Source organism: Chelonia mydas, chromosome 1 (assembly GCF_015237465.2).
Source record: "Chelonia mydas isolate rCheMyd1 chromosome 1, rCheMyd1.pri.v2, whole genome shotgun sequence".
In the NCBI taxonomy this organism is placed as follows: Eukaryota; Metazoa; Chordata; order Testudines; family Cheloniidae; genus Chelonia; species Chelonia mydas.
In genome coordinates this window covers 228,885,850-228,910,296 of record NC_057849.1, presented here as the reverse complement: position 1 = coordinate 228,910,296, position 24,447 = coordinate 228,885,850, and the positions used below count along the sequence as shown (strand labels likewise).

The 24,447-nt window shown below is 44.0% G+C and overlaps 1 protein-coding gene across 4 annotated transcripts in view; it reads left to right on the top strand.

Annotated features, from left to right (window-relative positions):
- The window catches only part of SSPN (sarcospan), a 64,573-nt gene that overhangs the window by 6,000 nt on the left and 34,126 nt on the right, over nucleotides 1–24,447 (top strand). Inside the window, exons 1-2 of one of the 4 annotated variants that reach the window (XM_037915339.2) lie at nucleotides 21,286–21,414; nucleotides 22,757–22,844. The exons of 1 other annotated variant lie outside the window; for it this stretch is intronic. Coding sequence is in view for 2 of the 3 variants with exons in the window: in XM_043538524.1 (XP_043394459.1) it covers nucleotides 21,100–21,414 (315 nt within the window). In the remaining variant the exon portion in view is untranslated. Of the gene's footprint in view, nucleotides 1–20,674; nucleotides 21,415–22,756; nucleotides 22,845–24,447 lie in introns of those variants that run through there. 2 more of the 4 variants (XM_043538524.1, XM_007062997.4) reach the window with 2 other exon arrangements.

The window sequence follows — 24,447 nt, the reverse complement described above, 5'->3', positions numbered from 1 at the left end:
ATACGTTTTGCCCATGTTAAAAAATGCTGGTGACTTTTTTTTTTCTGTGAACAGCTGTAGTGCCCCCACGCTTTGGAGCAGAGACTTTAAATTTGGCAGGGAGGTGAACTTTGTGCCAAGCATAGGCCTTTTCAAAATCTGCCCAAATTTGACCAAGTTATAAGCCTTTGAAAAACTGCAGTTTCCACATGCTCAGTAGAGACTTCTTCAATTTTAACTAACGAAATCTCCAATGATTCCATTTTTACTGAGCATACTTGAGCCTCTCATTTGTCCTATGACTGACTCGCCTGCATATGCACCATGCCCACAGAGTGGCTGAGCATGCTGCATCCCCTCACCGCTCCTGTGTTTGACTGGACTGTGCATGCCCCTTCTCTACAGAGCAACTGAGCATGCTCTAGTCCAGGGCTGCATGGGTGAAGTCAGGCTTTTCCTGTAATGGTTGCTCCAGGCTGGAGAGAGGCCAAGGCACTGGAACTGAGAGCAGAGAGCCTGTGTCCCCTGTGCTCTCAATGACTCCCCAGCTGGCACTCAGGCAACAGGGAGGAGGAAGCCACCTGGGCTGAATGCAGAGGGAACAAAAGCTGGGGCTAGGTGGGGAGGGAAAGGAGTAGATAAGGACAAGGAGTCTGGTGAGACTGGGACTGTAGGAGAGAAACTGAGATTGTGGGGGGGGGGGGGCTGGAACTGGGCACCAGTGTTAGAAATGGAGAGCCAGTTGACTGGAGATGGGGAAGACAGACTGGCCGGACAAAGTGACTGGAGCTAGGATCCAGTGTGGAGGAGAACTGGGAGCAGGAGGATGGGAGACAAATCTGACCAGAAGCTTTAGTGTGGAGGGAGAGCTGTGGTTGGTCAGCCAAAGAGATGGGGACGAGATAGAGGGACTTGTCCAGTAAGCCCAGAGCAAGCAGGATACTAGGATTGGCTGGGCAAGGAGACTGGGATGAGGATGGAGGAATAGGGACTGGGAACACAAAAATGGGACTGGGACAAGGAGCCAGTGGTGGGGAAGAGACAGGACTGGGACAGGATGAAGGGGACAGGACAGAAAGAGCTGTGCTGGGGGTGGAGAGAGGGAAACAGGCAGAAGTCTGTGCCCACTAGAGAATACTTCCCTCCAGAGCCTCGAATGGAACCCAAGGTTGCTAAATTGTACCATTCTTCTGTCAGCAAATATGTATGAAATCCACTGGCAAAGTGCATGTCTCATCTCCCCTCTAGTGCTGGTCCACTTAAAGGATAACAACTTACTACTTCTGTCAGTTATCCCATCAGTTCATGTGGCAGAGGTCTGTGTACTGCAAGGGTGGGCAAACTTTTTGGCCCGAGGTCCACATCTGGGAATAGAAATTGTATGGCAGGCCATGAATGCTCACAAAATTGGGGCTGGGGTGCCGGAGGGGGCCATTGGAGAGGGGCCACTGGAGCGCATAGGAGCCAGAGGGGGGCCATGCTGCTGCTTCCAGGAGCTGCATGGAACGGCTCCTGACCCTGCTCCCTGGCTGGAATGGAGCAAGCCCCAGAGTCCATTCCCCAGCGGGGGCTCAAGGCCTGGCTTAAAACGGCTGGCGGGCCAGATTCAGCCCATGGGCGGTAGTTTGCCCAGCCCTGGGGTACTTGCTGATGGCCATGTAGGTGTCAATATGATGCAACATAATGGAATTCCTGTAATTTTTTTTTTCAGTTTGCTGTTTAAAAAAACCTAGGAAATACACACACACACATTATTAAAAGAACATTGTTAGGGTTGGAAAGTCAAGCACTAAAAAGTTAGGAAGTGTCAGAACTAAGGTTGCCTGTGCATAATTAAGTTTCCTGTTTGCAATGGGTTTAAAATGGAGCATACGCTTCTATTTTTTCTCTGTGGGGAGGTGGCCTTACCATCTGAAGTTTCACAGAGTGGTAGTTTTTATGCTCTGAATATTCTGCGTAGTGCTTGTTTGGTTTCTTTGACTCTGTTTTAATAGGAAGTGTTTGAAGTTGGTCTCTGGCTGAAATTCATCAAGGTTTCACACATTATTGTTGACATGAATCTTAACTGTATCTTTTTTTTTTTACATGAACATGGGAAGGGAGACAAATCTTGTGAAGAACTGATAATAGCTTGTCTTTGAAAAGAAAATTTAGGTTTACGGGTCTTTTTTTTAACCATTATTCTTCACTAATTAAAGTTTTTGTGTACAGAGAAGCTTTTGTATAAAGGGTCCACTACTGAATCAGATATGAATGTACTTAGTACTTTGTTGGGTCAGGTTCTGTGACTGAATAATCTACTGGTATTCCTCTTATATACCAATGTATCTGTATTATCTGATAACCTCCCGAGATCTTCACTTTAGCTAACTGATGTTTGTAAAAGTATGTGTGTCCAAATAGTATGTCACATTGGCCAGTGTCATGATCATGACAAGTACAGAGCCTACAGAATAACAACTTACATATACTGTGGGCAGAAAGAAGGCTTGCATCAGAGGATGGATGGTCTTCTGGTTTAAGATTTGGCCTCGGGCTTAAAAGCTCTAGGTTTAAGTCCCAGCTCTGCTACAGACTTCCTTGGTGACCTTGGCTAGCTACTTAGGGCTTGATGCTCAGGACCTGTCCAGATAAGTAGTCCTATTGAAGACAGTTATTTTCTGCCTTGGTTCCTCATTTTAAAAGAGAGATATTAATACTTCTTTCTGCTCTATTTAGACTGCAAGCTCTTCAGGGCAGGGACTGTCTCTTACTATGTATCTGTACAGTCAGTGCCTATTATATCCCTCTGGGACGATGACCGTGGTCAACAGCTTCATTCCTCTGGCACAATGGAGCTTTCTACCATAAGGGCAAAGCTTATGCAGGAGAGACAAAGCTTTGTTGGTGGTCAGTCTGAGGTGGTGGAACAAAGATCCCTAGGAACCATCACAAACCTTGCTATCTTATACTCCAAGTGCAAGGTGTACTTCTTTACCCTTGTCTTCTCTAACATAAATATAGACCCACATATAAAAACAATTCCAAAAGAAAACACTCCATTGCACGCACTTCTCTCCCTGGGGAGAGGATGAGAGAAAGAAAACACACGAGAGATGTTAGTCATATTACTTAATGCCCTACTGGAAGGCACTCAAATAGTATGGTGATGAGCACATTATACGAGCCTATATAGAATAGAATGGGGGCCTTTCTATAACATAAAAAAAAGAATAATCTCAGTAATAATAAGTGCATGGGAAGTCAGGGTGAGAGAGGCAGAGAACCTAGCTGGTGGGGACAGAGATTGAGGCAATTACATCTCTAAATTTATTGGATTTATTAGTGGGTTAAAAATTCAGTGTTGTTAAGATGATTTTCTTTTATTTAATATACAATCCCAGATGTTTCAGGGTTGTTACCCATTGATGCCTCGGATTTATATGGGTAAGGAATCTGTATAGAAATCTTCCAAGTATAGCCATGTGACAGATAATTCTGAGTTGATGTGAGAATAGTTTGGAGCTGATTAAAATGAAGCATTTTAAAATCAGCTTTACTAATCACTAATATTTAGCAGTGCTGTTTTAACTGGGATTCCTGTGTTCTGCAGGGCTTTGAACACAGTTTCCTACCAGTTCCTTTGTCAGCATTGAATGTAACAAAATGACCATAAAATTGGAAAATCTTAGTCACTTTACATCTCTGAGAATTAATTCTTTCAGTAACAGGAAAAATATCTTCCACTCATTGGATCACATTCAGGCCCTCTTCCCTTTTTGTCCTCCAATATACAGTAATATCAACGAAGCAGTGATATTTTGCTCCTATATTCTAGTTGGTTTTGAGCTAGCCTAAGAGTCCTCCATAACCTCCCTCTCAGGTTACTTCAGTTCCAGTAGTCCTAGTGAGAGTGTATAGCTGGCCATGTAGGAGTTTGTGTGGCATCTTATTCCCTCTTATGACTCCTCCATGGCCATGTAAGGCTGGACCATGATCTGGCCCTAAATGCCTTGCCCTTAGTCACAGAATGAGCCAATGGCAGTCAAGAACAGAAGCCCGATCTCTTAACGCCATGCTCTCTGTGCCACCTACTAAAGCACTGCTGCACTTGTCCAGGGGCATATGCCAGATTGGTGGTAGACACAGAGCCTAAGCATGTTGATTCCCAGCCTCCTGCTCTGTCTAACAGACAATATTCCTTGCACTTCTAAGCCATTTTAAATGGATTTAAAAAAAAAAAGGGGGTGGGGGGGAGGGAAAAAATATTTGTTTGAAAAAAAAACTTTCCGAGTGCATTTCCAGCATCCGCACATAATCACTGTAATCCAAACACACAACTAACATCAGTATGTGAGTTTGCAAGAGAAATTACTCTGCTATTCAGCAATAACAACTGCCGTAGTAAACTCATCTTCAAATCAGACTCTGTCAGTCATTCTGAAAAATTACACCAACATTCAATATAAGCATGATCAGTATATACTAGTTATTTTTTGTAACCAAAAAAGGAGGGCATAAGTCTTTCCTCTGCAGACAAATGTTCACACAAATCAATAGCATCCCTTAATCGTTACCCCTTCACCTGATTGGATTCATCCACAATATTTGCATCCTAATCATATAAGTATTTAACATTTCACTAAACCAGATTCTTGATCTGCTTCTCTCTTTTCACCTGGAGCGCTGGACTCATTATTTTCTAGGCACTTCTCACTGTATCACAATTTAACCAGTTACACAAACAGCATCACACACTCTCCCCATGCACAGCCCTAATTGACAGCATAGTCCAGAGACCATACGTGCCCAAAATCTGTGCCCCTCCTCCTCAAGGCTAAAAGTAAGTATTCTGGATTCTGTTCCCAGCTGTGCCACTGACTTACTCTGTGACCGTGTGCAAATGTCATAGCCCTTACACCCCACGTCCTGCCGCCGTTGTGCCTGCGAAGCCACCTTGACGCCAATGGGATTTCACGAGTTTAGCAACGGGCGAGAATTTGCTCTTCTATGTTTGTTTCCCTGTTTGTAAAATGAGCATCGTAAAACTTGCCTAGATCAAAGGGGTGTGGGGAGGAGTAAATAATTAATGTATGTAAAGCGCTTTGAAAGATGAAAGGTGCTATGTAAGTACAAAGTATTAACTTAAAAAATGGTTACTGCTGCAACTTACTAGTTTATTCTGTAAGAAATACACAAAGTCTAAATAATTACTACTAACAAATTAAGGTCTAGATTGTACCAAGCCCTAAAACAGCTGCACAGGGGAGGGGGGGATCCTCTCTCCTTTCACAGCTGACTTCAGGCTTCCTAGATCTTACTCCCAGTACTGGAGGAAACGTGGGAACCATGCCCAAGACACTCCCTCCTGGGAGCAAGTGTGTAGGGCTTAGGCAAGCCATGGCTCCACCTCCTTCTGTGCCAACCAATGGAGCAGGCTGGATATGTTGGGTCAAAGGGGCGTCTGAAATGAGTTTTGTCCCCATGGTTCTCCCTGTGGGAAGTTTACCTAGGCTGGAGTAAGGGGCCGTGCTTTAGAAACACACACTAACTAATTCAGTAAATGTTCTACATCTGTTCATTTCTATTTTTTTAACTGGAGGAATTTCAAAAGTCCCCTCCCTTATGAGGGAGCAGGCATCACATTGGGCAGCTGCAGTACTATGAATGAGGGATTCCGAGATGACCGTTTCAAACACAGGCAGAGGAATTTGCCCCATGGCAGTGGTGATCTTGGGTAGGCTAGAAGAGGCAGCAATAGGCTTGATCCTTCTAAAATCCGGGATGACTCAGTGCTGTAGGGTTTGTCAGGCTAGAACAGTGTTTCTCAATTGATGGGTCGTTACCCCCCCCCCCCCGGAAGGGTCACAAAAGACAATCAAGGGGATCCCAAAGCAATACATTTTTTATAGAGCAAAGGAAATAACATTTTCAGACTATCTTTGGGCTTGCTAAACCTTCAAAATTTGTGAGGTCAAATTTAGTAGTTGTAGTACTTGTTATAGGAGGAGGAGTAAATGCTTACCCTTCAAGGTCAAGTATTCTCTATCAATTTCTTGAGATACACACAAATACATTATATGGGCTTATCATTAAGGCCCTACTTAACTTGCAATATTGCGGATTCTGTAATATTTGGCTTCCACCGCAATTTTGACAGCAGGAGTCCCCACTCTCAACCCTGGGTGGCCACTCTGAGCCCTGGGCAGCCAACAGTGGAAAATCACAGTAAGGTAATAATGGACTTCATTACTGCAAATAATAAGGTCCATTATTACTTTTCCGCAATTTTCCATGGCTTGTCTGCAAGTCAGCCGCCATTTTTTTTACAATCATCATGCAATTCAAGTAAGGCCTTACTCATCATTATCACTGATAATGTTTTACTTTTATAGTAAATGTAAAGGGATTATGAAAATATTTGGTTGCCAGCCTGAAAAGGTTGAGAAACACTGGACGAGAGGAAGGGAAAAGAGATGCCCTGGCTGCTGATGTGCTCTGTCTGGCAGAAATGATCCTTGGAGAGGTGGAGTGTGGAGGAAAGGGGTTGGTATATGTCTAAGGGGAGAAGATGAAGCTTGCTGTGCAAGCATAATGTACTGTAAATCACCCAAGGCCTCTGTTTTACCTATAATGAGGGACAAAACCATTTTTTTTTCATTCAGAGAGTAATTTATAGATGATGTAGGCTAATGCAGGAAGAGTTTAATCAAATTCAAACTGATTTATCAAGAGTAATAAGGTCTTTGTGGGACTGAAAATTATTGCACCACATGTGGGCAAGAGCACAATTGCTAAGACCCACCCAGGGGGAGTTGGGAACAGAGATCTCTTATACTTGAGTCTGCTGCCTTCCAGGAAGGCCTTGGGTGGCATGCAGCTAAGTTTTCAAAAGAGCTCAAGGGTGCAGGGTGAAATCCTGGCCTTTCTGAAGTCAGTGACAAAACTCTCATTGACTTCAGTGGGGCCAAGATTTCACTCTAACTTTTCAAGTATTCAGCACCCATCATTAGGGCCAGATTTTTCAAAGAGCTCAGCACCCAACATGCTGACTGTATAATCTGATGTAATTGCGCCTATTCCATGCCTAACTGCTACAGCGCATTTGTATGTATCACAATCCCTATTAGTGGAGCAGTAGAGTGGCAGAGCAAGAAACAGTGCAGCAGGTTACTTAGCAATCTGTCCATATCTTAATTGGCAAGTTCCTGGGTCCAGACGTAACAGATCTAACAATGGTGATGCAGAGGTTTGGCTCATGCTGTGGCTGCTTTTTTTTTTTTTTTTTTTTTAACTGTCCTCTAGCACCAGAAGCCTTTAAGTGAGTATGTGTCAAGGCTGAGTCATTAGCAGCCAGACCTAGTGGTCAGAGCCAGAGTCCACAGTCAGGAGTCAAGGGACAGCTGGGCCAGGATACCAGGAGATCAGAACCGTGAGTCAGAGGTCAGGAGCCAAGCCAGGTTGGGATACTGAGAAGTCAAGCAGCGGGAGGCATAAGGTACTCAGTCCAGAGCAGGATTAATCCCAGCTGTTTGGACAGGTTCCTGTTGGTGGCTTAAGTAGGCCCAGTGGGCCAATTGGCTGTTCTGGGACTCTGCCAGTAGGATGTCAGAGGTGGAGCCTCAAACTGGGGCTGGGCTTCATGGGTCCTGGGTCAGCAGTGGTCAGCAGGCTGCCAAGTGGAGGGTGGAAGCGTGGCTTCTCCTATGAGCCCAGATTTGAGGACCATGAGTCATGACATCACCCACTCCCCAAAGAGCCCCGTGTGGGTGACCTGGGTCCAGGTTTCTTAGCCTGGCTCCTATGGAAGGCCTGAACCAAGGTGGGAGCATGAACAGTTCTGCTGGTTCCCATGTACGTTCCTCTGGGCTCTAACCATCCTAGTCAATCAGGTACCACAATTTACCCCGCTTGAACTTGGAATTGAGGACTTTGTGGACAATGTATTCCTCCTGACCTCCTCCTTGCCCTGGTGGGGGCAATGATTGGGCTTTATGGGGAAATATGTTCTCAGTGTAGGGTTTAAAGAGTGAGAAATGGAATACAGATGGACTCTAAGGGACTGAGGGAGCTGGAGCTTGAAGGTAACTGGGTTGATTTGTCACCAAAACCGATACAGGTCAAGGAACCAGCGCTCTAGTTTCCAAAAGGGTCTTGTCTATACGCTTTTTGTAGTCTCCTTTGCCTTCTCAAGGTGTCCCTTCATCTCTTCTTGGGTGTGATGGATGTGCTGCATTAGGTCCAAGGCCAATGGGTTGTGGGAGGATGTTGGTAGTTGTGGGTTAAATCGAGTGTGGTGCCCATAGTTAACCAAAAAGGGGCTGCGGCCTGTGGATGCATAGTCTACATTATTATATGAGAATGCAGCATATGGCAATAGTGCAGACCAGTCATCCTGGTGATGGTTGGTGTGGCATTGTTGGTATTGCTCTAGGATCTGGTTGATTCTTTCCATTTGGCCATTCAGCTGAGGATGGTAGGCAGAGGACAGGTGCATGGAGACTCCTAATAGACATAGGACCTCATGCCAGAAGCAAGCAGTTAACCGGGGGCCCCAGTTGGAAATGACGTGATCCGGGAAGTGAAGTGATCTACCACTGTCAGGATGGTAATGAAACCACTGGATTCTGGTAGTTCCTCCACAGAGTTGAAGGAAACGGCCTCCCAGGGACAGATTGGGTGTCCAGGGGTTGGAGGAGGTTGCAGGGTTTCTGACATGGGATCTTGGTGTGTGAAGCAACAAAAGGCTTTATTATGAGGTGCGTACAGGGCCACTAGAAGTACCAAGACGTTAATCGTTGGGTATTACATTGCCCCAAGTGTCCTGCTGGGATGGAGGGAACACAGATGCGGTCTTTTATGAATGTGATCCTCTCCTGGATGTCATGTGATTCTTGGTCAATAATGGCCATCTTGTCTGGTGGAATTCCAGGACAGAGTGGATGTGTGTGGGCAGCTCCTGGTGGTGGGTCACACTGAGTAAGTTACGGAACTTGAGAATGTGGGCTGGTTCCAGACTGGGGCCTTGTGGATCAGAGCTATGCCTTTGGGACAAGTTATCAGCCTTAGCATTTCTAGTTCTAGGGCAGTAGATGAAGGTGAAATTTAACTGGAAGAAGAATAGGGCCCACCAGAGCTGCCGCTGGTTTAGGGCCTTGGTCCTATGCAGGTACTCCAGATTCTTCTGATCAGTAAATACTTGGACCAGATGATGGGAACCATCCAAGTAGTGTCACCATTGTTAAAAGGCAGTGTTAATTGAATAGAGCTCTTTCTCCAAGAATTCATTGTTTCAGTGGTAAGCTTCCTCAAGTAGTAGGCAAGGTGGTGCGGTACTTCCTTGAGTCCGTGCCTCTGGGAGAGGACTGCCTGATAACTGAGCTAGAGGTATCGGCCAGCACGATGAAAACTTGCAACACGTCTGTGTGGGCCAATACTGGAGCAGTGGCGAAGGCAAGCTTTAGCTATTTGGAACGCATGCTGGGCCTCTGGCGACGAGTAGAACTGGGCATCTCCCGGAGTAGGGCAGTGAGGGGCTCAGTTTGTTTGAAAAATTGGAGATAAACTGCTGGTAAAAATTTGCAAACCCTAGAAAACATGGTATGTTGCACACATTGCAGGGGGCTGCCCAGTCATGGACAGCCTGGACCTTGCATGGGTCCATCTTGATTCCTTCTGGATGAAACCAGGAACTCAGTCGAGGTCTGATTGAACGTGCACTCTTTGAGTTAAGCATAGAGACCATGTTGTCGTAGTCTCTTCAAGACTGTGTAGACGTGAGTGGTGCGTTGGTCCAAATAGTTTGAGAAGATCAATATATTGTCTAAGTATACCAACGCAAACTGGTCTGGTAGGTTTTGTAGCACATTGTTAATAAAGTGCTAGAATTGGTGCTAGGGCATTAGTCAAGCCAAATAGCATGACTAAATATTCAAAGTGGCCACAGTGGGTTTGAAAAGCAGTCTGCCATTCGTCCGCCTCTCAGATATGGATGAGATTGTAAGTTCCCTGAAGACCCAGTTCAGTGACTATGCAGGTGGCCCCCATGCAGTCCAGCAACACAGGGATTAGGTTGGTGGGTAACTGTTCCAGATTGTCACCTGGTTTAGGGATTGGTAATCGACACAGAGACAGAGGCTGCCCTCCTTCCTTTTGTACAAAAGGGACTGGGGCACTGGCTGGTGAGGTTGATTTGCAGATGAACCCCTAGGCCCGGGTCCCCGGGAGGTATTCTCACAATGCCACCAGGTCAGGCTCTGACATTACATAGATCTGCCCACATGGCATCTTCACCCCTGGCTGGAGTTTTATGGGGCAATCAGAGTCCTGATGTGGTGGGAGGATTTCTGCATTCTTCTTTTCGAAGACATCAGCATAGTCACAGTACTTCACAGGGGTGGGGCAGAGTTCCATAGTTCCCTTGGTAGGGGGTTCGATGTGGGCAAATAAATCTACTTGGGTCTGGGTGCAACACTCACTAGTCCTTGGCCATGCCATCCGCAGAATTCTGATGTAATTGTGCACATTCCATGCCTAACCTCTAACGGACATCTGTATGTATCAAGATCCTTAGTTGTGGAGCAGTAGAGTGTGGTGGAGCAAGAAGCAACTCAACAGCTGAATAAACTAGCAGCTTACTTAGCTCTCTGTTAGTATCTGCCTTGGCCAGTTCCTGGATCCAGACATAACAGATCTAACACTGAGTTCTTCTGTACATCTGGCCACTTGTGGAGCCTAATTTTGAGGAATTTAGAAACTGAGCTTCTTCTTTTTATTTTTATTTTTTTTTAAATCTGTCTCTAATTTTAAGTGCTGAACCCTTCTGCAAATTCTAGCCATAAGTCTGAGATATCTGTTAGCTGGACCATGCAAGTGGTGTAAGTAGGCGGTGTAATCAAGCAATAATCTAAATCACAAACAGTGTACCGCTCTGCATGTGTGAGTAAATAGGACCTTGAACTGCAATCTTCTCTCCAGATGGATTTCAGGTTGTGAATAACTCAGTGATATTAGCAAAATCCCAATGTGAGACCCTGTGCAAGACATGAAGTGGCGAGTGTCTGCAAATGTCAGTATGTCCTGCAAATGTATTACATTTGCATTTAGTACTATAACAAAGATTGGCATGGATGCTGTGTTCTACAGGGATAGCACCTTTTAAAATTTTTATACACTGTGCTATTCCAACCCAGTGACACTTTCTCATCTGCCCCTAAGTATGCCTTTATGGTTTTGTTACAAAACACAGGCTGATGGGGACATGCTGAATGTGCTTGCTATCTGCTGCTATGAATGAGTCCTCTGCAGCTCCTTCGTCTTCTGATTTCTCCATCCTTTCCATGTACTTCTCTATCCTAACCATGTACTTCATAAAAAGCTCTTGAACCAGCTCTGAATGTGCCCTAGTTAGCCATGCCTCAGACCTTTCCTTGGACCAGTGCCCTTCTCAGCCTCCCCTCAGGGCCACATTAATGCATAGGCACACTAGGCCTGTGCCTAGGGCTTCAGCTGTTGGAGTCATGTCATTCTCCACCCCCCATGGTTTCAAAGAAAGTCCTGAAAATAAGACCTGAGTGTAACCAATGCAGTGATGTCTGCAGAGACCCTAAAACAAGAGCTCTGAGTTGGGTAAAGTGCCTTAAAATAATCTCATTGGAATGTTAAATTTATGGCCAAAAAAGATGCAGCCAAACCAAGCAGACACCTCTGAAGCTGGGATGCAAGTACTGGCAAGGGAACCCTCTGCTGCTTCTCTGGGTGCTGTGGGGAAGAGAATCCTTGCTCTTCCAAGGCAGCGAGATCTCTGGTGCCTTTTGAGGGGGAGATGCTGCAGTCAATGCTGCTGGCCCTGCCTCTGTGGGAGAGGAGGAGTGTGTCCCTGCCACCACCACTCTTAAGTCCCCATGCTGTAGAAGAAGGCTCCAGGGACAGAGCCACAGGGGGTCGTGTGTGTGTGTGTGTGTCCCAGGATTGTTTTAATCCAGCCTTGCTCTCCATCAGCTCCTTATATCCCCTCCAGTGTAAGTCCTCTCACAACTGCTTCAACAACTTTAAATACCTCCCTAGCTGCTTTGACACTGTGTTTGTCCTTCTATCCACTGGTTGACCAGGGAAGCCTCCATCCTAGCAGAGGGCTCTACGGGGTGGGAGTAGGTTCCTTTAACATCACTGTACCTGAGCTGACTTCTGGGGAAATGGGACCTCCCCTCAACCCCACCCCCCAAAAAAACCAGGGGAGTGTGCCAGAGTGATGAGGTAGCCCTCCCTCCGTCCCCACAGTACTCTCTGCTGAAGTGGGGAGCTGAGGCCTCCCACCTCATGGATGGACTCTAGCCCCTTGAAGATAATTAACTGTGGGGCTGGGGAGAAGGGTGGCCCTAACCTAACAGAAGAAGACTGTTTCCTCCAGCAAACAGCCACCCTGATAACAGTCTGGGGCCGCAAGCAGGGGGCCCCCTGTGTGGTTTTGCCCAGGTCCTTGGATTGCCTGAGTCCACTCATGGATGTGGGTAAACTTGCATATCTGCTCCCTGTTTGGCATATAAACAAAAGACTTGTGTCTCCTGGAGTGTCCTCCAGCATATCAGCATGAAAATTACATTTCCTTTTAAAAAAAAGGAATGACATTTGCCTTTAAATGGCAAAGCAAGGGTATACATTTATGTCATGGGGTGACTAAAATATGTGCATTAGTGAGACTGATTCACATTGGCACAGCTGTCACTGACACACCAATCAGCTTTGTGTTTTCAGAAATTTTTTTCTTTCTCCTGCAGGGTCAATTTCCTTCATTTTATCCCTGTCAATAATGAAAAGTGAGGGTGTGGTTATTATTCCTTCTCTTAATACCCATTTCTGCTATGTCAGCCTAAGGTCACACTCCAGTTTCCCTTCCGTTCATGGGTGTTATCTGTCCCTTCAAAATGCTGAGGGAGCTTGTATCTTACCATGTATTTGTACTCAGTCTCTGTAAACACATACAGTATGGTAGATCCATTATCCTCAGGAGAACATGCATAAGAGGATTTGCCTGTTTGACCAAATAATAGTTAGCACCTGGTGAGAAGGTCTAATGGCCATGGTATCTTGTTAATGTACTTTGACACATTATCCTCTGTAAATATACTTCAAAGAATGAGGCGCAAATTCAGAGATGATACAAATGGTGATGTACATTAGACTCCCTTAAATCTAGATAGTGTGACAAAGTTCCTCCTCTGCCTTGGTGGATCCTGTGCTTATTGGCGGATTTTCTCACCTCAGAGGTTCATGGCAGCCTTGTTTGGCCACAGATCTGCCATTCACTCAATTAGCCTCATCACTGGCCAGCATGGGGAAAGGAAGAAGAACAATCCCCGCAGTCTGTGCTGATCCACTTAGTGGATCGGGGAACAGGCCAGAGACCTTCCCCTCTGGTGGAACCCACAGTCCAGTTCAACTCCTCCAGTATCAAGTAGGGATTTGGGGGGATGGGGGGAACCCAGGCCCGCCCTCTACTCCGGGTTCCAGCCCAGGGCCCTATGGACTGCAGCTGTCTACGGTGGCTCCTGTAACAGCTGCATGACAGCTACAACTCCCTGGGCTACTTCCCCATGGCCTCCTCCCAACACCTTCTTTATTCTCCCCACAGGACCTTCCTCCTGATGTCTTGATAACGCTTGTACTTCTCAGTCTTCCAGTAGTACGCCTTCTCACTCTCAGCTTCTTGCACCTCTTGCTCCTAGCTCCTTGCACATGCACCACAAACTGAAGCAAGCTCCTTTTTAAATCCAGGTGCCCTGATTAGCCTGCCTTAATTGATTCTAGCAGCTTCTTGATTGGCTGCTGGTGTTCTAATCAGCCTGTCTGCCTTAATTGTTTCCAGAAAGTTCCTGATTGTTCTGGAACCTTCCCTGTTACCTTACGCAGGGAAAAGGGACCTATTTAACCTGGGGCGAATATATCTGCCTTCTATTACTCTTCTGTAGCCATGTGGCCCGACCCTGTCACAATAGTGATGTGAAGGGGTGCTGTCTACACTGCAGCTGTCTACACTACATCACCTCTGACTTTCTTTACATTTGTAGACCTCCCTCTGAACTTGGCTCGATGGAATAAATAGTGTATGAAAATATTAGTTGAAATGAGACACTCTTTAGGCAAATATCATTTCGGCATACAACTCTGATTGTGGTGTCCTGTATATAAAACATTTTCCACAACTTTTCACATCCAGTATCCTGTCCCATATACAACACTGCACAGCTCAGCCATATTCTGAGTTATCCCAAAAGGAAATATGATGCATTCAAAACCAAAAACCAACCAACCAACCAACCAAAAAAAAAAGTAGAATTGTCCCAGTGGAGTGAAGGGGATGGTATATCTGAACCAAAATCTCATATCCAGACAATTCTAAACTTTTGAAACATCCCTAACTAAATTCAAACTTTGTAGTTCTGACCTATCTTTAATATTATTGTTTCATAGTTAACTGTTCCTCAGACACTTTTGAGAGGTAGTTATTATTAATTACTATTGATTATCATTCATCAATGGACAACAGTCTTCAGAAGTCTAAGTTAAATCTTTGGTTTTTAGGGCAAATACGTGTACTGATCTTTCTCTCTCTCCATTTTTCATGTGAGGAATGCTCCTGGTGTCTCAGAGAACTGAACTAATTTATCTAATAGGTCTCTTCTATCTCTACCCTTTGATGCACTGAGTGGAAATAGTTATAATTGATTCATACCAAGCAACATTACTGGAAGCTTACAGTATTTGTTAAACAATCAAGGCCCCATATAGAAGAGATTGCCCTGACCTACCATGTAGGGAAGTATGAGGGTATAAATTCCACCATTTCCTTGGGCAGCTGCACGTGGCTTGCCTGGCTCAGGCTCAGCAGGACTGCTTCTCCCACTGCATGTGCAAACAGAAGGAAAGGGTGGGAGTGGGGAATAGGCGGAGCCATGGCTTCTGGGTGAGCCAGGGTAGAGCTTGCTGGGTATGAAGGGAAGAGTATGCTGGGCTAGCCCATTGCCAGATGCCGCATAGTTCTCTCCCCCACCCACAATTTGCACAGTACAAAGGAGCTATGGGAGAACTGTGACTCAGAGGGGTGCCTCTGAGTCACAATTCCTTTCTGGAATTACTCCTGGGGCGGCACAGCTACACACACCATGCCATCCTCAGGGCTGCAAGTCAAGTGTCTCAATCCAGCCCTTAGTTGTTATGTGGAATTTCCAGACTGCAACTCTGAGACCAATTTGGCTCTACTGGAGAATTGTTTTTAAAAATATCTGTGTAAATATCTTTCTTTATTAACATATGAGATCAGTGAGTGGATTTCTTTCCAGCAATATATATTGTAGTGGAGAAAAAGTCAGTGATTTCTGGAATTATATGTATATCTTTGTCCTTGTAATTCGGAGGAGAAATAGGAATGACTGTGTCATAGCAATGCAAGCCTAGCTGTAACCTTTTGACACTTATGTTCTGGACAAGAGAAAAATAAGTTATAAGTTGCAAAATGGGGGTCATTTTGACTTTGTCATGGTTGTTGGCTTCATGCTTTCTTTTGGCATAGTAAAGAATAAAAGATGCACAATGTTTTACATTGGACAATGTCTAGATATGAAAAAGCTGTGGGACACCACAGTAAAGTACACCAAAATTAGAGTTCCATGCCCTGAGATAAATGGTAACATGCATCTGTGGCCTCGATTCACAAAAACATCTTATTTGGAAGGGCACTTAAGCACATGCTTAATTAAAGAATGTGCTTAATGTACACTTAAAGTTAAGTCTCTGCTCAAGTGCTTTCCTGAATCAGGATCTTTGGGCATAAATCAGGAATTGTTGTTCTTCTGTTGTTGAGAAAATCCAAGTGACATACAGAAGATATATTACAATTAATCTAGAAAGTTTCATGTTATTAAATCTTCTAATTTCTAAAAATAACTATATTAATTTCTAACATGCTCATGCAATGGTCTGAATTTTTCTACAACAGATTTTCCACTAGATGCACAATATCAAGTACAATTAACAAATATGGTAGTGTTTATAATAATGAAGGGCCAAGCTTGGGCCCAATGCCCCTGTTGAACTCAATATTTTCAAGTGTGCAAGAAATGCAGGACTGGGTCAGAAGTGGTGAGTCTGCAACAGTAAAAAGGGCCTTGTTGTTTCCTCATCTTGTAGCCATTGTCTAACTCTCTTTTTTTAAAAAATCCCCTACTAGATATACTTTCCCACTCAAGGGTTTTATTACAAAGTAAAGTTTACAAAAATACATCTTGGTGTACTGCTACAGTTATAGTGACTGTCTAAATATGCCATATATAGTATATTTTTAAATTACAAGATAATCTACTAGCTTTATTTAACAGCTGATTAATAGCCATAGGAGTTCCAAAACTCTTCCAATGAAAGCAGGTCAGCTGTTTTCTGACTGTTACATTGGTCATATAACCTAGGGACTGCAAAATGGAATGTGTATAAATAATACCCACATTAGGCCAGATTCTGCTTCCCTCACTATTCAACAAGAGTATCAGCCGTGTTAGTCTGTATTCGCAAAAAGAAAAGGAGTACTTGTGGCACCTTAGAGACTAACCAGTTTATTTGAGCATAAGCTTTCGTGAGCTACAGCTCACTTCATCGGATGCATCCGATGTGAGCTGTAGCTCACAAAAGCTTATGCTCAGATAAATTGGTTAGTCTCTAAGGTGCCACAAGTACAACAAGAGTATGTTACCCCATAGATAGACCCACTGAAGCTCACAGGACTACTTCTGGGTGAAGTGCTATCCAGCATGAATAGGGGGATCAGAATCAGGCTCATAGAGATGAGAGAAGTGTCTGTATCAGGACAGAATGTTGCGTCTGACCGAGAGGTAAATTAGGGTATGTCTATGCTGGATTGTAAACCCGGATCTGTGTGACCTGGGTTTATTGGACTTGGTGTTTCCAAGCCCACACTTGAGCATCCACGCTGCATTGTAAACCTGGGTTTACAGTTGCTGGACTCAGGCCTTGCTAATGTGTCCATACTGCACTACGCAGTCCTTCTGACTCAGGTCTGTGGCTTGACCTATGTCAACACTGCTAAATTTCAGGGCTTGGACCCGAGTCTCAGTGGAACTTGGGCTCTGAGCCACCCTCCTAACAGTATCCGAGGGCCCAGGACTTGAGTGCTTGCTGACCTGAGTCAAACCGACTTGTGTGTGGACAGAAGTGGGGCTAGGGCTCAAACCCAAGTCAGAGCCTAGGCTTAGTGTGCAGTTTAGACATACCCTAATCTAAGGGTGTGTCTACACAGCAATAAAAGACCCGCTACGCAGCTGTGACCGGCCTGGGTCAGCTGACGGGCTCATAAGGCTCAGGCTGTGGGGCTATAAAATTGCAGTATAGATCTCTGGGCTTGGGCTGGAGTCTGGGCTCTGAGACCCCATGAAGCGGGAGGGTCTCAGAGCCCAGGCTCCAGCCCAGGCCCAAATGTCTACATTGCAATTTTATGTCCCAAGCCCTGTGAGTCCGAGTCAGCTGACCTGGGTTCTGAGAGTCGGTGCCATGTAGACATACCCTTACAGTCTGAAGTGATTGGCTGAGAAGGGAACTATTTTGTTTAGTTTCCTAAGAAAAATAGTGTTACAATAGTACTTACTGCAAAACAAACTGCTTGTGACAAGGTGAGCTTTATAGCCTATTTCGTTCATGTGTCACAATCACGTATCCTGACCCTACAGTCCTCACACAAACAAAATGTCCCATTGAGTTCTCCCTGCATATGGGGTACAGAAATAGGCCCTAAGACTGGAATTTTCAAAGGGGACAAATGGTGTTAGGTGCCCAACTGACTTTCCGTGGGAGAAGGGAAGGGTCCTAGCTCCCATAAGCCCCTTTGAAAATCCACACCAAAATTCTCTTTGCACGATCTGCATTGTTGAAGTACTGTCCAAGCCGGGAGAGCACAGCCGGATTTTTAAGATACTTATTGGATAAATATATATATTTAGGCACCTATTTAAAAATGAGAGAGGGAGAGAGAGAGATTCTTCATTCAGTAGACAAGCAAGCAGCCATTACAGTCAGTCACGCAAATCCTCAGATGAATAACCCATTGAAATCAATAGCACTGTCTGCATGAATAAAGCAGGGTGGGGTTTGGCCCCTTTAGTAGAATATTCTCTTTAATCAGCTATTTGACCAGAATCCAGGTGCTAAAAATCTTACTGACATTTTCTTTGAAAAAGAAACCTCACTTCAGATCTGAGTTGGAGGGGAAGGGGAAAATTATATGTATATAAATTATAATGATATCAACATACTCCACCTCCAACACACTCCTTTTGCAACACACAACAATTCAAAGAGAACGTAATGTTGCCCTAACAACTGGGGATTCCTGGTTTAGCCAACTCTGTCATCTCTGGCCATGCCTAACTCTGGAAAAAACCCTTACGTGCATTACCAACCAACATAAATATGAGCAGTTCTGAGCTGTTCTAACTTACTCCCTCAAGTTCACCATGCAAAGGTGGCTTTATTCCACTTTTGCCCACCTCCTCGAATCCTTCTCCAAGCACAGATTGCTCACAGTTGAGGAACTGGAACTCAGAAAACTCCAAAAGAATATTTCCTTGTGTTTATAGATTAGTGGTCTGTTAAATTCAATTTAATAAATTTATTTAACTGTATATTGATTCTCTCACCTCCCCCCCCCCCCCCACTAGCTTGGACAGAAACTGGGAATCAAGAAACCAAAGTCTATTCCCAGCTCTGCCCTGACCCTCTAGGTCTGACCCTGTGAAAGCTACTTAAACCCCCTATGCCTTAGTTTTCCCATCAATAAAATGGCATAAATATAGTTACGCTCTTTTGTAAAGTACTTTGAGGTGTCAGGTGAAAAACATGATATAAGTGAAAAGTATTTTCATGATTTTTTAAAAAGGAATAGGCCATGCTTATTATAAAATATTGTCACTAAGAAGATATAAAAGCTCAGTTTGATAGATGACAAATATTTGGAGATAGCTTTCCCAATTTTTTCTTTCACTATTATTGTTTTAAGAGTATTTCCTAGTCCTTCATTTAGGTAACAAGAACTGATGTCACTTGTGAGTTATGTGCATGTACAGTGTCTGAAATCACTTCGTGACTAGTTTTCTTTTGTACACCTATAATATAAATATCTGAAGAGAATATTGCTTAACCCATAAAACAAGGTGACATCATAATTTATTAATACAGCAGACATAGTTCATTGTTGTTAAATGCCATAAAGAGATGGAAATAGTGTAGTTTCCCAGAAAATATTGCCAATATTTCAAGGGAAAAACTTCCCTGATGCAACCTCAGCATGTGTAAGATCCTCTTTGGGTACTTCAACATTTTGGTTATTCTCTCCAGCATGACTTTTTGTATCCTTCCAAGATGGTTGTGTGAGTTTCCCCCCTCCTCCCCCCCCCCCCCCCACGCACACACACTTTCTGATGACTCCCTTCCTCTAAATTCCCCATTTCTTCTTATCATTCATTCTAAGAAAACATTCTCTTCTCTAACTGCTGGGCCCAAATTCTGATCAGTTATGCCAATGATTTAAATGGCTTTTCACCAGTGTACTGGAAGCAGAATGTGGTCCCTTGTGTTTGCTGGTTTCACAAGTACTGCTCGGCTTCACACTTAAGTGCTTTGCGGGTACGGGGCCAGGTTGCACAGGACACAAGTGATGGCTGAATTTTGGCCAATATGTCATTCTTAGGCCTCAGTCTAGTGAGGTATTTAAGCACAGGCTTAATGTTAAGCACTTGAGTAATTCCCCCAAAGTTAGTTGAATTCCTACTTAAAGGCTTGCTTTATGGATCAGGACCTTATAGTTTGCTACTATCTAATATCAGTTTGGTATCTCTTTTTTTGAGCATTTATGTATCATTTAAATGGATGTATGATTTCTTTCCATATGAGAAATATTACACTCTGTTCTCAGTGGTAAAAACATAGATTTTGTTTTTTAATAGAATGCTCATTACTTAGCTCTCGTTACTCCTGTATTTACATACAAGGTCCTTAAGCATCCCTTTACTGTTACATGCCCCAATCCTGCTATGAAATCTCTGTGGATGGGCGGACTCCCATGTCCAAATGGAGCCACAAGTGAGGCTCTGCAAGGGGCCCACTTGCACAGATTCCATTGCAGGACCGTGTGTGTCTGTAAAATACCATTCACCTGTACACTTCTGTGTATATCCTACCCATAAGCAAAATTAGAAAGTGTGATGGGGTAATAGGATGATACAATGCTTCTTCCTTGATTGATTAATGATGAAGCGTGATCCTAGTAAATGGTAAGGTACCAACAAATACTTTATGCTTCATCGGTACCTGCACATAGTCACCAGTTCTTGTTACTTTCCATAATGCATGCAAAAGGAGTACATGTTTTTTAAGATGAGTCCCTAGTGTTCCTATTTGTTAAATATTCGGTACCTCCCCTTGCCTTTTAAAGTTATGGCAAATTCTGGATTGCTTGAAATCTAGGAAACTGGCTTTGAATTTTCTTCATGTCACTGATACACTCTGTTTAGATACACGGTCTCCCCCCCCCCCCCCCCCCCGCACATACACTCAGACGTACAGGTAATAGACTTTTGCATGCAAAAATCACGCACTTGCATACTGTGTGCACAGCACCCCACTGATTTATTCTGTTAGCTTCTGCGTGCTAATAACACAGTTGCAGTGTGGTGATCAACTGGTGCCTGTTAATTTCACACGCACAAATCAAATCAATCTCCCATGTGCTCAGGCAGCCCCTACCTAGACAATGGTTTCCTGCATATTAATTAAGTTCACACAAGCAGTGATTCTGATTACATATGCACAGTTCTCATGTGCACAGCCAGCCCCAGCACAGGCAATCTGCTTCTGCATGTTGGGAGTTCACTACCCCCCTTGATTCCCCCTCTTCTCCGGGCTATATGTGGCATTTAGAAGCTCTGACAATCTGCTCCAAATGTTTTCCATATTTGTTCAGCCTCCTTGATTCAAATACCAGGAACAACTCAGCCAGCACAAAGCGAAGCTTCGGGGGCGCACACACACAAAAAAACAACCCCTCAACACGCCCATCAGCCAGAAAAAAAAAAGTTCATCAACATGAGAAAAGAGGAGAAGAAACCTCAGAACAACGCGTCCCTTAATAACCAGAACCAGGCAGGGAAGGCACCTGAAGGGGAGAAAAGCACCGATCCAGCCAAGCAGCAGGAGCCAGCAATGAAGAAGAAAGCCAAGGGGGATCCCAAAACGGGCCAGGAGGAGGAATCCCACACTTGTTGTTGCTGCCGTTTCCCGCTGCTCGTTGCTTTGTTGCAGCTGGTGTTAGGCATCTCTATAACAGTGCTGGGCTTCATTATGGCAGGCATCAGCTCTTCTTTACTAGTCAGAGACACTCCATATTGGGCTGGGATAATTGTAAGCATAAAGTCTGTTTCTACATAAAGTGCATTTGCCAACATTAATGCAATCTGCATGATGCTACACTTAAGACTAACCAACTGCATGTCCTACACCATATATGAGCTAAACTAACTATAAATATTCCTGCAATTATATGTCTAATTTACTTTCCCAAGGAAACTTGCAGTATAATATAATCCTTCATATTCTTCCCCAAAACTCCCAATACCTTGAATAAAATACAGGGTTGCTGTGCACCAGACGTATATTATGTTACCTATTAACCAGTTTGCTATTAAATGATGGTTAGTAATACTGAAAAAAATGTTTACTACTTATGTTGTTATCCCCCCCAAAAAACCAGTCAGTTAAGAGGGTGAAAGTATAATTATAAACCTCTAATTCAATGTGTTTATAATAGTGTCAGAAAAGAACTGGCTGTTCTTTTAGCTTCCACACTGTGATGAGTTAAAAAAAGACTGTAACTTAAACCTTTCGTTCCCCCCGCCACATCCCAAATCCTTTGCCATAGAACACCCCACCTGTGGCTCTTGGGACTAAAGGGTTACTATGAAACGCAAAACAAGTAAGTCTGTACAGTCTGAAGGGTGTGACACAAGCCAGCTAAAACGAGGAAATTTGAAGTTGTGAGTGACAGGCTAGCCTTGTCTAATGCAGTTATGGCATAAAAAACACAGTGGCAGGAGTAAAGGGTGGGGTCCCTGGTAAGTCTATTATGATCATGCACATACATGCAATCAGCTAAGAAATATAGTCCAAATCCTGAGCACAGGCCACTCCTGTAGAAGTCACTAGGAGTTGGGGGCACTCAGGATTTGGCCTTGTTTTATTTAATCATTTTTAGAGAGACAGTACATGTGGCTATGGTAACATTCCTGTGTTGGGGAGTGTATTATACATGTTTTCTATGCCTGTTGTTTTTCCCCAAAGGACCATATTTCAAGTAGATGTATTCTTACGTGTTTGTACTAATTCTGAGCGTTATTCAACTAATAGAACATACCATCTCCCACCAAGTAAATACATATTTAGGCACTTTAACAAAGAAAAGATTCTTGATGCAGTAGACCAGTGTATAGTGTACCACATAAACATAAATCCTTATTAGTTTGAGGATTATTTGACCTGAATTGTTATGGTTAATTGTATTAATCCAGCTGCTGCACATAACAATTACATCTTTGTGTTAGCAATCCTTATCAAATTATCTCTGAGACTTAAAAGTCAAAGGCCCAATCCTGAAAAAGTTGGAATGATCAGGACTTGAGTTTCTAAACAGATAATGGCTCGTTTTAATTAGCCCTTTCCCCTTTCTCTCTCTTCTTCCAAAATATAGATCTTAAAGTTCAGTTATGTCTTGCATGGTGAAATTCTACCCTCACTTACAGAAGAGAAATTTCCAATAGGACTTGCTCCGTTACAAGGTGAGGGTGGAAGGGGAACAATAAACTAGGGCATGCAACATTTCCACTTCGTTTTTTTAAGTTAACGTGTCCTAAAGTTTCTGCAAACACTGATGGTCAGATTCTCTTCTCAGATCCACACTATGGATCTCCCAAATTTTGAATAACCTCTTCATTAGAAGGATAGATAAACAGCCACAAAGATTCAGGACTAGGTCTCCAGTGGGAGTAAATTGGCATTGCTCCATTGAAGTCAGTGAGGGCATGCAAGTTTACAGCTGCTGAGCATGCTCCTTAATTTGCCTGTATGCAGCCAACATAAAAAAAAAAGTGGTAGACCTGAGAATCGGCACATAAAGCTGTGCTACCCTTCCAGAGGGAGTCCCCAGCCAGGCCAATGGTCATTGAGGTTTTGTGACCAACCCATAACTCAGGTAATATTTGCCATGATTTATGAACTGTTTGCAGGAATTTGGATTGACATTTGGATGGGTGTGGGCTGGGTATAAGTAATGCAAAACTCAGTTGTTTTGCATGGCTTCCACCTGAAGCCAGGCAAAAATTGGTACATTTACACTTTGAGTTAGCCTAAAATTTCAAAGCAAAACTCAAGTCTGAACTAAAACTCCTGGGTTTTGCACACATCAACTTGCATGACCTCTGTGATGGCAGAGCTCCCACAGACACTGGGAACACAAGATTCTGGCTACATAATTCTTAGGATCTCTTTGCTTTGAGCTTTACAATCATTTCACCTTTTCACCTATATAGAAGACCTAAAGATACAAAAGTAATGGGTGCCAATTTAAGAATCTAGCTAGAGTATTAAATAATAATGTGTTGGCTAGACTTGCAGCTCTCAGTCTGTGGGTTGCTCCACCATGTTGGGTTACCAGCAGGTTTTGGTGTAGGCACATTCCTTACCAGCACAATTACACATGCCACTGATTGGGTTTCTGCTCACACTGCCAGGTCTTGGAGTTGAATGGTGTGGTGACCATGAGAATGTTCTTCCTGATGTATGTGTTTCAGGGACAGTGAGAAGTGGAGAGACAAGTGTCTGAGAGCTACTGAGAAAACACACACACCAAATGTAGGGGAGGAAAGAGAAGCATGTTGTTTTCCATTCTCAGCAGCCAGGCTCAGGTGGAGGAGGTGGGGAATGGCACTGGAAGAGAGAGGTGAGATTGAGAAGTTGGATCTGTAACTCCCAGCAGCCAGGAGAGACGATGTTTAAGTGGAGCTCAAGTGATGTCAGGAGTGCTGTGGGAGCTGATGCAAAGGATTACGAGATATTGGTTCATGAGATCTTAAAAAATAAAGAGGTAGCTGAGAAGTTGTGCCATTATTTGTTTATATATGGTTGCACTGTGATAGATATGCCAGCTACTTGTTGGGACGCTGGCTGGGAAAGGTTGAGAACCTGTGAGCCAGAGCAAAGTTTGTCAGTGTAGCTCCCAGGGCCTTTGCCGGTGATCTGTAGGACAGAATATTCTGGAAACTATGCATTAGAGAATTTGGAGATGAGGTGCTCCATGGAGGAGATCTATTGTGTTAGAACACCCTGCGTGCAGATATCCTGCTCACGGTCTTTTGGGCTGGTATTAGGCCAGTGTAGAGATTG